General features: G+C 39.3%; 1 protein-coding gene across 2 annotated transcripts in view; it reads left to right on the top strand.

The window, feature by feature from the left end:
- The window catches only part of piezo1 (piezo-type mechanosensitive ion channel component 1), a 118,315-nt gene extending 114,626 nt beyond the window's left edge, over positions 1 to 3,689 (top strand). For both annotated transcript variants that reach the window (XM_049601152.1, XM_049601151.1), the window contains exons 53-54: positions 789 to 930; positions 1,068 to 3,689. In XM_049601152.1, the coding sequence (XP_049457109.1) occupies positions 789 to 930; positions 1,068 to 1,196 (271 nt within the window). In that variant the 3' untranslated portion in view covers positions 1,197 to 3,689. The remainder of the gene's footprint in view (positions 1 to 788; positions 931 to 1,067) is intronic.
- Positions 3,690 to 13,242: the final 9,553 nt, after the last annotated feature.

Genomic DNA, 13,242 nt, shown 5'->3' with positions numbered 1-13,242 from the left:
TTATTTTAATATCACAGTTTTCATAGGTTTTATTTTTAAATATAATATTATTCAATTAAATATGCACACATTTGCATACATTTCCAGAACAAAAATATGAAAACAGGACAAAGCCAGGTACAAAATGTTTGTTTCATTGTGTTGACGTAATAGATTCAAAAATTTTAGCTATCTATTTATATTATTCCATAAATCTGTAAATACTGTCAACAGGCATAAAAAATAATCAACTTTTGCCATGTTTTAGGAATAAAATGATCTATAAATCAGGCTATGAATGATACATGAACAAACCCCTGTGTAAAAACCGTTAGGATATACACAAGACAAAAAACAAGACACGATAGGTGAATATGGTAAAATGTAAACTAACAGATATCACCATGAAACTTCCCCAGTTGATTGCTTATATTAAGACACCTATGGTGTGTCCCTTCTTAACTGATCAGCTGTCCTGTTCTAATCCATCCATCAGTGACTTCACAGTTTTGCAGAATGCCAAATTACATTAACAACAGTGCTGTGATGTTCACCACAGATGCTTTTCAAATATGCATTGCCACTACACTATCGAGTAATGGTTGCATTTGGGCAACAACAACAAAAAAAAACCTTTGTGTTTGTGGTTAGCGAAATAATTTATTCTTAAGATTAGGCTTTTGATATTTTCCATACCTGTTCCCCTCTGCACATTAAACACCTTTAAACATAACAATTGGTTTTTTTTTTTAATGTTTCTCAAATATAAATATTCTTTTTTTCTTTTCTTTTTATTTCTCTCCTTCCAGGATCATGGGTCTGTATGTGTCCGTGGTCTTAGTCATTGGGAAGTTTGTGCGTGGCTTCTTCAGTGAGATCTCCCACTCCATCATGTTTGAGGAGCTGCCCTGTGTGGACCGCATACTGAAGCTCTGCACAGACATCTTCCTGGTAAGTGTGTGCAGCATGTGCATATTAACAAACACAGTCAAACATATTTACTGTACTTATGTACACAGTTATTGCCATGTTGTCGGAAGTGTCCTGAAAATTCTCCTTCCACAAACTGATGTTTCTGTGTGATTCAGGTGCGTGAGACAGGAGAGCTGGAGCTGGAAGAGGAACTTTACTCCAAACTGATCTTCCTCTATCGATCTCCAGAGACTATGATCAAATGGACCAGGGACATGCACAGTCGAGACCAAGACAGATACTGACTGACTGACTGATTATGTTTGGTTGCAATAGAACACAGTGATATCTGAAGCATACTGTCCAGGGGACAGCAAAATGTCCATTTCTTATCAGAGTGGACATTGCCAACAGAACAAGGAGACACGTGAAGGGAGATGTACACTAAAGACATACTGTATGAAACATTTCCTGTTGCTGGACACCTGTTGCTGTTGCATCTTCACAGCTGCCTGAGCACTTTCATCAAACCACCTTACACTACAGACTATAGAGAGTGCAACTACAGTCCCACAGTGGGTGGGATGGATGGCAGTTTGATGTCTGGCCTGCAGGATTTGGACATTACTGCCTTGGAAGGCAAAATTAACGGTCAGATTGAGCTATGGTAATGGTCAGAGGTCAAAGGTCAAACACAAGAAACACTTTATTCCTGACTTCTGTGCATTTGAGCCACCCTGGTGGAGTGACTGTGTGGCTGAAACTGCTTGTAGGTCAAACTACCTGCAGTTACTGTATAAGTTTGCTGATTGATTCGAAAACAGGCCATGCTGTCAGACTCACAGCAGCCATGTTCGTTTGACTTCGCATCATGAACAGAGGTTTGACAAAACAAGTCTGATTTAAAGGGCTCATTTAGGGTTATACTTCCTGTCTCAGAGGAAGCCAAATTCTGAGTTTCAGTTCTCAGTCACCACAGAAAAAGGAATAGAAATGTACATGGCTTAAACACTAAACTTCCAAGTTGAAGAAAAGATGTCACTGTTGTGTTGGCTGGTGATCTTAAAACCTCTTGAAGAAACCAAAGACAAAACACAAGTAAAAGAAGACTAGGGGTCCAAGCAGATTTTTGAGCATTTGGATGTCTGTTTCTTTCTTAATTGAAACAAGAAACACTTTATTTTCTTCAAGTAATTCATTGTGATCATCACTACATGCTGATGTTCTGTTGAGGTATATAAATCTACTTTCAGAAATATTTAATGTAGATTATGACCTTCTGTGAAAACGTGTTTCACATGACTACATTTGTATTGATTTTTCTTTTTTCAAGATCTGTCTAGTAATTTATGCACAAATACTGCTACTATGTGAGAAGTGTCAAAACTTAACCTGGAAAATGCAAAGATTCAGACCCCGTGCAAGACGCAGGATTTGGACTCTTAACCTTTGCATTAAAGGACAATCACCTCACCACTCTGAGCAAATCAGCTCACCAGTGTATATGTACAACCATGAAAATACCAAGGGACATGCCTAGAAGGTTTTGACAGACTGAATTATGAATTGAATGAAGTTCTCTTTACATGAGATGAATATGTAGCTTTTGTATTATTTTATACATATTGGATATTTGAGATTTGTCACAAGAGATGGGGAAGTTGAGTCTGGACTTGATAAAGTAGCAGAGGATATGGCATGTCAAGTTCACAACAGATGGGCAGAAACAGGAGGAAGCACACACTGTGGCTGCATTCAGCCCCGACAAAACATAGCAAAAGGTTTATTTAAACACAAACAGTGTTGAACACCCTTGGTGCTTCTTAAAGTCAAGAATGCTTCCAAGACTTTTTCCTAGCATTTGGTGAACGCACATTGGAACAGGCTAGCGAGTGCTCAGGTGTGTGTCATTAAAGAGGGCCCACCTTCAATTTCGGCAAATCGTGGACAAAGACTTGTGAGTACTTCATGCCTGCTGAGGATGCACATATGCATCCTTGAAAATTCTCTGAAGGAAGGACTTGGTGCTTGGTAGAATTTGAAGGATCCTTGACATTGGAACAGTCCTTTGGCGGGACTTGATGATAGCCTCCTTGAAATTTAGCCATTTAAGGATCCTTCCTTGACTTTGAGAAGCACCACCTGTTGTGTTTCGCAGGTGGACAGCCTTTTAATATTGCAGGGTTAAATTCAATTCAAAGGAGCTTTACTGGCATGGGAAACAAATGTTTAGATTACCAAAGTATGTGCAATAAAAGCAAAAATTGTATGTACAGTAAGTAAAGATATACCAAAATTTGGTTTATGTACACATCGCTGCTGATTGGGTAACACTTCTGACACATCCACCAAATGAGAGAAAACATACCCTTTGCACACCGTTTCACACTTTGAAGAAACATGTTGTTTAACCTGGAAATCATAGCAAAATGATGCACAACATTTTCTGATTGAACGTGTCCTTGGTGTGTTTCCTGACGACCTCTCCAACCCCGCCCACTGGCTGCAAGGCCAGGAAGCCAAACCAACTTCACAAACAGAAGGCAGAGAGAGGGACATTACAAAACTTAAAAAGTCACAACAATTTAACTGTTGGAAATACGATTCAGAAAGAAATACTAATTAACCTGCTTTTGTCAGGTGTATTGTCAAAGATTTACATGAAAACTGTTTAAAAATGACTGTTGATGATATAGATAATGTTGTGCATGCATTACAACAAGTTGCTGAATATCACTGCAAGCTCACTGACATATCTGAACACCATTTAAAACAGTTGATATGAAGTGTCCAAAGAATGTTTGTGTCGTTTTTGGTTTCATTTGAATGAAGACTTGTGGAGGTATAGACACTGATTGATTTAGCATATTCTGAAAAATACAGGGTGACAGACTTGTGAATTGAATATAGGTTGCAGTGAGACAAACTTTTGTCACAATTCAGGGGATGTGCTGAAAAAAACCTGGCTCTGTGGGAGCACTGGACTGGACTGCACTTTTTGAAGTTTGGAATGTGAAATTTCTAGAAATTTGGATTAGTTGTAATGAGCAATGCCCACTTTAACAACATATCCTCATAGAAGGGTTTGTATGATACACTACGCAAATACACGCACAGTGGCTTGTACTATATCCAACAAATTAACACCCACTAATGACATTACGTCCCTAATGTAAAGTTACATAATTAATGTAAAGTAACGGTAAGATTTAGGAAAAGCCATGTGATTGGGTGGCTTTAGGTTTAGGCAAGTAAAGTTACTGTGGTCAGGTTAACGTAAAAAAAAAAAAAAAATGGTGACGACATACCTGAAAATAACTAAAAGTTCACACAGTTCTGAACACCCCTCCGCAAGGGAAAGTCCTGTGTTTTGTGACCCATCCACCGCCCCAACATGCCTCCTTACAGGCCACTCGTGACCACTTTCTTGTTAGCTCCAGTCAGTGGCAACGCGATCGTAGCCTTCCAAAATACGTGGGTTATGCACAAATTACTGGCTCATAATTACGGAGGATATATAGACCAATTTTTAGTGGACGTCACAGTTACGTCACAGCAGCTGCGTGCACATACTGATGGCAGACAAACAGCAGACACCGATGGCAAACGGTTGAGATACCCAGAATAAAAATGTCTTCTTGTGTTGTTGGATATCATACCAGGAATGCAAAAAAGATAACCTTCATCTTTATTGAAAACTGTCACCGAGGACACCGTTTAAAGCTAAACGTTTATGGCTGCTAGAATTTAATGTAAACAAAAAAACTATATAATATTTACATATGCAATTCATAGAGCCCTACAGTTATAGCATGAAATAATATTTAGGCCTACATTCACATACACCTAGTGGCAGCAGTATTTACATTGTTCTAAAATGCATTAAAAAATGAAACGAAGTTATTACTAACTGAGCCATGAAGTGCAGTTTTCTGTCACTATATAGCTGTTTGACTTGTTTATGTCTTATATAGCTTAGTTTTATGTTCTTGTCACTGGCTCAGCAGCACATCTGTCCTTAATAACAGAAATCATTTGACAAATCTCGGTATTCTGGACATGACCACAAAGTACAAAACTGTATAAATTGAGAAGTTTGTATGTCTTGAGTTATTCTTTCATATAGACGCTGGGTTTTTCCACAAGGTTCACGAAGATGTCTGGCCACTGTAACCTTGGCATTGCTCAGGGTTAGTTTGTAAGTCCAAGACCATAGACCAGGGGTCCGTTTCACAAAGCAGGTTCAACAAACTCTGAGTCTAATACTGAACTCTTGAGTTGATCTACTCTGAGATAGGAAACTCTGAGTTTCCAGTTCCAGAACAGCTGATTTGAATCAGTTTAATCAACTCGGAGTAGTTTCACCTGGAGTTAAGCGCGTGCACCACAACTATAAAAAGCCAGCATCAATGGAGCCCCGATTCGACGAGTCACCATGGCAACGGGGAAGAGGGCTGCGTTTTTCACCCCACTAGAATTAAAAATCTTAATGCGCTCATACGGCGAGTTTGCACATGTTTTCAAAAAGAAGTGCAACACCGCTGCAGCTGCAAAAGAGAGGGAGACAGCGTGGGAGAACATTGCTGCTCGGGTCTTGAATGGTAGCCTATTAATTTATTTCATTTAGATGCAATCCCACGGGGGAGAAGCGCACTTGGCAGCAGTTTAGGATGAAATATAAAAACATTGTTCAAACAGGTAAGACCTCGGCATAATCTCATGGGGGTACCTCATTTTGATCATGTTTTACATTGTAAAGTAAATATTAAGTGGCTGTTTGACTGTGCAGTTGTTTTATCCCCAACATAATGCTGTTTTCACACACATAAATGTCTTCTCATCTATATAATTTTCTGTTAAATAATTAGCCTAAGCCTATTTAAACTAACACAGACTTCTACTCAGCCAACAGAAAGAAGGCAGATGCCTGTAAAACGAGCACACTTTTCTGACCGCCCTGCATACAGTTGCCTTACTCAAGTGCTCAGCATCTCCGACATTGTACAAAAAACTTCCATTTGCAAAGAAACGCAGCGCAACACACAATATCTGCTGGGATGTGAGAGCATGACTACGATTGGTAATGTTGCAAATGTAAGGACGGATTAGGTTGTGTATGTAGATGATGGACTGTGACGTGAAACGGTACAGCTCAAAAATATAATTGTCTGGAAATGCTAAAACATCTATGCGCGGTCTCATAACCATCTCCCGACGAACATTTAATTCTCTGCGCAGTAATGCTGCACCTTCATCCACGGGATCGTTATCAAAAGGACATGCCATGTTAGTGAAAAAAGTCGACACCTACTGTGCCTGATGGACTTCTAATATACTGACTCTGATTTTTTAAAATGATTTTTTAAAATGACAGACGGCAGAAGTAGGCTACGCCAAAACTCGCCTGCTGACTGAATGAATGAATGAGGAAATCAAATGGAGTGTGTGGCTCTGAAAGAGGGCGGAGACAGAGAGAAACTCGAGGTTCATTGAGAAAAACCTGGTCCCGACCAGGTTAGGTTCACAGAGTCTGTTACTACGGTAACTGACCGAGAGCTTAAGTTACCTCTCTCTCTGAAACAGGCTAGAGGTACCCCTCTAGGTACCTACTTTCTCTGGTTTGAGTTACCTCCCTTTTTGAAACGGAAAACTCAGAGTTTCCCTCATTTCAAGGTTAACAGACTCTGAGTTTTCACTAAACCTGCTTTGTGAAACGGACCCCAGGCCTATTCCATTGGCGGCCCGCGGGCCACATGCAGCCCAGAGGCAACCTCTGAGTGGCCTGGGTGGGGATTGGTACCAAGACCCGGTATTAAACGGCCCAAGACAAATTTAATCAAGACCGTAATAATAGTAAGCTCTGATGTTATCGGCTCTTATCATTACTTTCTAAAGTTTTGGTTTCATGTATCATCATGCTGCAGCTTCTCTCCTGCTCTCTGCATGTTGGGGTGACCTCCTCCTCACAACACACACACACACACACACACACACACACACACACACAAACACAACAGAGTGAAGGCAGACATCAGCAGAGAGGCCGCAGTTCAGATGAAGGGAGTATAACCTTAAGATGACTGTAGTTGCCAACAACTACGCTTGTTACTGTAAGTGCTATAAAACCTCTGCCAGTAAAAAGTCAGTACTTTATCAATCCATGTGTTAAGCACGTGCAAAGCCATATTTCAGTCTGCTCTGTCCACAGTCTCTCATTCACCGCTATTATGGTTTGCAATCGCGGTATACACAAGCACATCCCGCTAGTGGGGCTAACTAAAATGAAAGCTGTCTGTAGTCTTAACACTTAATCTGAAAATGTAGCTGATGTAGCCGACCTGTAGACAGTGAGTGTCCTCAGTAGAGGGGGGACAGAGAGCAGGATGAATGACTGATACTGATGTTTGTGTTCCTCATGCTTAGATAACGTTACTTTTTTCACTCAGTATTGTGATGTCACGAGGAATATTTATTTTATTGACATGTTAGATTTGTTTCCAGTGAGACATCATTGAGTTTATACGTCAGGAAGTGAGGTGTGTGTATGTGTGTGTGTGTGTGTGTGTGTGTAGTTTTACAGTCTATGGTGTAGAAGGGAGATGCAGGTAGAGAGATAGTGTGTTATTAGTTACTGTTTATGACACTTACTATGCTTCTGTGCACTGATAGCTCTTTTTTATTCTGTTTCTGCATTATGTTGGAGAGGGCCATATATATATATAGATATAGATATATTTATAAATGCTAAAAAAAAAAGTGGATAGGTTGCTCTGTGCTGAAAATGTGGCCCATCAACATTTTCTGATTTAAAAATCCGGCCCAGTTGAATACATACATACAGTATGATCTACGTGTAGTAGAAAATAAAGTTTTGTCTCCAGTTAATTGGACTATCGATATTTAGGCCATAATTACTGCTGGACGCTCAGTAGAGGAGTGTGTGTTTGGCTTACATGAACTGAATTACTGATGTGGTGAAAGATAATTCATCATCATAAGTCTGTAAAAACTCACATTTGTCAAGCATGGATTTATCTTATTGTCCCTGGCTGATACTTGTGGAGACGTCCCCATATGATTAATGTGGAAGTAACACTGAAAAACTTTTCAACTACCTAGCTAACACTGTCTGCTTATTAACTCCTTGATCATAACAGAATAATAGTAACTTTCACCACTGCTCATTTTATAGAGGACATCACTTTGTTTAGATTATTAAATGGATGATGGATCATACATGTTTGTTTCTACCTGTCAGCGATCAGTCATAGCTAGTGCGCTAGCAACATTAGCTACAAACACTAACATAAGCAAGCCTTTCATTTTCCCTGCCTGGATGCAAATGGGAACTGAGCTAAGCACACATTAAGGGCTATAGGTTAACATAAACAAAGAACTTGTTTTATTGTGGTAGCATTTCTAAAGTGAAGAGTACTTGTTATGATCAAGGTGATAATAAGCATACAGCGTTAGCTGGTGCTAGAAAGTTGATAAGATGTACTTCCACATTAAATTATATAAAATTGGGATGTCTCCACAGCTGTTAATTAAGAAAAAAGCCAAATCCATACTTGATAAACGTGAGTTTTTACAATTCCTCATGATGATATATCTTTCACCACATAAATAATTTAGTTCATATAAGCCCAAAACAACCCTTTACTGAGCACTGAGCAGCGGTGATTAGCCTAAATGTCCAAATTCCCTTAACTGGAGACTGGATTTTTTTTTCTACTACACGTGGATCATAGACCCATGGATATAAAAACGGATGTATAGAAACTGTTATTGATTGAGAAATAAATGTTTTAGTGCTTAAGTTTTATTTGGTGCTCACACTGACACCACTATTGCACCTTTCTGCCATCAGTTTGGCTCCACCCACAAAATACATAATCTTTACAAACACAAAAAGATAATGATCATGGTAACCGAACATGTTATTAATCCTGTAGCCAATTATGAGGTATGAACTGTTTATGACACCTCCTAGTGGTAGAATTTCCCAAGACTATGTAGCGAAACTCGGACCTAGTATCCCAACATGTGCACCAATTTTGGTTACAATTGCTCAAGCTAATTTTGATTTATGAGCATTTATGTAAGACACATTTAAAAATGTAGAATTATAAAATGGACTGATGTATGAAAATTTCCTTGACAACTTCAGAGCAGCAATATCTGTAGATGATCCTGCCAAAGTTTGAGGGTAGTTGGATGGAAAACTTTTGAGAAGTTCTCAAACATTTAGAAAAAAGTGGGGACACATAGTTGCAAATTTGACATTTTTAGAGAAGAACACCATTGGAGCAAAGATGGAGATGAATTAGGAGTTTAAATGATTAAAGAATTTTTACTTTAAGCCAGGTCATTTTCAAGAGAAAACATAAACTTGATTGTTACAGTGTCACCTTAAAGTCAATAGGTGTCATTTTTTGTGCATGAGTGGTAGGTGGAGTCAGCAACTCATCTGCCAATTTTGGCAACTTTTGGTTTTATGGTTTTTGTTACACAAGCACTTTTAGCAGAGAAAAAAGAAGGAAGAAGAAAAAGAAGAAGAACAAGAGGAAGAGGTAGAAGAATGGGAACAAAACAGGGCTCCAGCAGCAAGTGCTGCTGCTTGGACTGCTAAAAGAATCTTCACCTTCACAACTTGTTATATTAGCTGCATATAGACAAAACATGACCAAATACAGAAACATGCTGCATATAGAGGAAACTGCCAAATACAAAAATGTGCTGCAAGTAGCTCACATGAAAATAGACACTGTTTTCAGGGTTAGTAAACGTGATGGATACAGCTGTGACACACTTATTGTGTGAAGTTATTGAACTTAGCTATCCATCAGTAGTGTTGGAAAATTGGCTAAAATGTAGTTATGTTTTTTGTTGTGTTATGTTTTGCTGTTATTTTGAGCCTCTTAGCACAGATCTGATGAAATACACACAATTAATTATGAAACAGGCTAACAGTATGTAAGCTGGATAAACTTACTTTCAAAAATGTCACCAAGTAATGTCCAAGGACAAAAGGACAAAAATTGCAAATGATTTAATTAATGGTGTAAACTAGTTCATGTACACATACTGTAACACTTTGGCAGATGCTATTTCCACCCAGGTTGACTCAAACCCCAGCCTCATGTATAAAAGTCCTATGTTTAATCCACTCACCACCACATCTTACTACCTCCATGGAGTGTGTTGCTCTTCATACTAGGTCATCTGACTTTCTGGCGGTACGTTAGTGAGATTTTCTTGTAAATTTATCACTGAAATCTCAGAAAATATCAGATCTTGGCCACTACATATATGTACCATTACGTTTATGAAGTTTGTATGCCCTCCAACAGAGTGGTGCAGGGATGACGTTAGTCAGTTAGAAGTTGCCCTGGTTCCCTTGTCTAAAAGCCAATGAGATTTTTCCCATGGATTTGGGATTATTGCAGAAAACAAACAGAAGTGCAAGCACCAGAACTAAAAGTTGATATTAGGCTATAAACAAACTACATCACAAACACATGACTTCGATGTCGCCACTGCAACGGGACTGTGAAGCCGTGTTCGACATGATGATGCTCTGTTGTCTCATTTAAGACTCTTAAAGGCTTCAAAACACATAGGCAGGGTATTTCATGACATATTTTATGTCATAAAACAAAAAGTGAACATCTCTTAAGCTTGTGTTAACTAAAGACCTTATTTCAGGCATCTAACCAAAAATTCAAAATTCAAAATCCATTCAAAAAATCCCATTGGCTTCAAGACAAAACTTGGAGTGCTAAAATGCTAACTCTTTTCTGGGTGTTAGGACTGTCTTGCACTGCACTTTTTTTATTCAATGGCTTTTTAGCATGTGGATGGGTATACTGTAAATGGACAGAAAAAAAGAGGTGGGTATATCCTATGTGGGTATACCCTCCACCACACCACTGCTTTCTGCCAATCCAGGCCCGCATCAACTTTATTGGATTATCTAATCCAGTGGTTTTTAAATTTTTTATGCCCAAGGCACACCAAAGGGCAAGCCAAAATCTCAAGGCACCCCTGTATTATATATCTGTGCGCATTAGCTTCTATAACAATAACATGTGTTATCATTCTTATCACACCATGATAAGGGTGATAACAGGTAGCTTTCATGATACTGTCTACTGACAGGTATTTTTATATTTTCTTTTAGTGGTAGATCGTCTGTGTCTGTGCTTTGTTGTAATTTGCGCCAAACAATAAAGCAATCCGTTGTCCCACTCATGGCCTTCTCCTTTTAAATGTTATCATCCCTCACACTGGCTGCTAATCAAGGCTTTTGATGTGTCACACTTAAATTTCCATGCAAGAACAGCCACCAATAGGTTACCTGTGAAGGTTTTTTTTTTTTTTTTTTTTTTAAATCAAATTAAATTAAATTATATTTTTAAGACAGAGTTTGCCTCTTTATTAGGAAATGGGTATACACAACATATTGATGCAGTCAATCAAAAATTAATTCATAACTTTTTGTATAGGCCCAGTTGAATATTGCAATAATAATGTGTGGTTATCACAAAAACCCACAGCACACCTGGACTGGCATCACAGCACGTCAGTGTGCTACAGCACAGCATTGGAGAACCACTGATCTAGTGATGTATTCCATTTCTGTGGCCTTTCTATGGGCCAATTGGAACTTTAATCTTCATGACGTCTGAGTAAAGACAAAGGATATCAAGCTTTTATTTTCATAGCGAACATCTACGTGCATTGTTACTCTTGTCATGTCAGGACTTTTCAAGTTTGGAGGCTACAGTGCAGTGTGATGTTTGCTCAGGCTAAAGTGAATTACACAAGAATGATTGTCCATGCAATGCGAGAGTCTGCCATTACATTTCGTGTCATATTCCAAATTCTTCAATAGTTAAAAGCAGCAAGATTCAACCCCCCATCCCGGTCCAAAAATGTTAATACAGTCCCTTGGTAAACCTTTGACTTTAAATTATTTAAATTGTATTCAACAAGGGCGGCACGGTGGTGTGGTGGTTAGCACTCTCGCCTCACAGCAAGAGGGTTGCCGGTTCGATCCCGGGCTTGGGAGCCCTTCTGTGCGGAGTTCGCATGTTCTCCCCGTGTCAGCGTGGGTTCTCTCCGGGCACTCCGGCTTCCTCCCACAGTCCAAAGACATGCAGATTGGGGACTAGGTTAATTGATAACTCTAAATTGTCCGTAGGTGTGAATGTGAGCGTGAATGGTTGTTTGTCTCTATGTGTCAGCCCGCCCTCGCCCGATGTAGCTGGGATAGGCTCCAGCCCCCCCGCCACCCTCAAGAGGATGAAGTGGTTAGAAGATGAATGAATGTATTCAACAAATTATGTTTCAAATGCTAATTCCTATAGTGACTTTACTGGTATGGTATGGTTTTCTCATGTGAGCTATCTTATCTGCAGAGGGTTGGCTGACTGTCTGCTCCTTTTCAACAGTTTCCCTCCAAATGCATCCGAACATTTCACCACCACTCATCATTGACAGCTTTCCCTCTATATGTGCTGCAGAGCACCTCTTCTATATATACATCATCTGTCTTAGAGGCTGTAATGGGAATTTTCAGATCCTCAGCTGGGATATGTCAGGTTATTGGTGTTGCTTAACCATTTGGCTAACATCAAACTCAGTATTTTTTATAATCTCATCATTCTGTTAGTAACGATTGGCTGTGTGATGTTTGGATTGATTCCTTGTCAGGAAATGGACCACACACCACAGATCGTTCTTTCATAGTGCCGGCATGAAGGTGCTATTTCCTGAACGTAATGACCAGTTTACCTTTTAAACTCCAGTTTCCTGTAATATGAAGCTTACACGGTGTTATACCCCATCTAGGGGTTTACCGAGACACAACATGAAACAAACCGCTATCTTCCCCAAATCCAAAGCAGCCACAGAGATAAATCATTGAATGTGTCAACAATCTAGGTTATTTACAATTTCTGATCAACAAATTGGGATCCTTCAGAATTCAGGGTGGGCCAAGGCCAAAACACAAACCTAAACCTCTCTAAGCTTATTAAGCAAGCAATTTAGCAATCTAACTTGCAGAATACAAAAGAAACCAAAATACCATCACTAACCTCCCTAACAGGAGAAAACTAGGTGAACAAAATAGTCAGCCCACCCATGCTACCTTCAGCTGAACAAATCCATCACTATGGCAAATGATACCTTTAATCTGTGTACGTGTTATTATGGCCAGTTGGGGGATGAGAATGATGCACCTTTCCACTGCCGTTGAGCTGATGCCATCTTGACTTTTTATGTAGAGAGCCATCATGCAACATGAGTCTCATACTTTCTATTGGAACTATGTTAAAGTGCATC

The sequence above is a fragment of the Epinephelus fuscoguttatus genome, linkage group LG16, assembly GCF_011397635.1.
Source record: "Epinephelus fuscoguttatus linkage group LG16, E.fuscoguttatus.final_Chr_v1".
NCBI lineage: Eukaryota > Metazoa > Chordata > Actinopteri > Perciformes > Serranidae > Epinephelus > Epinephelus fuscoguttatus.
This window is presented reverse-complemented; position numbering and strand designations above follow the sequence as displayed.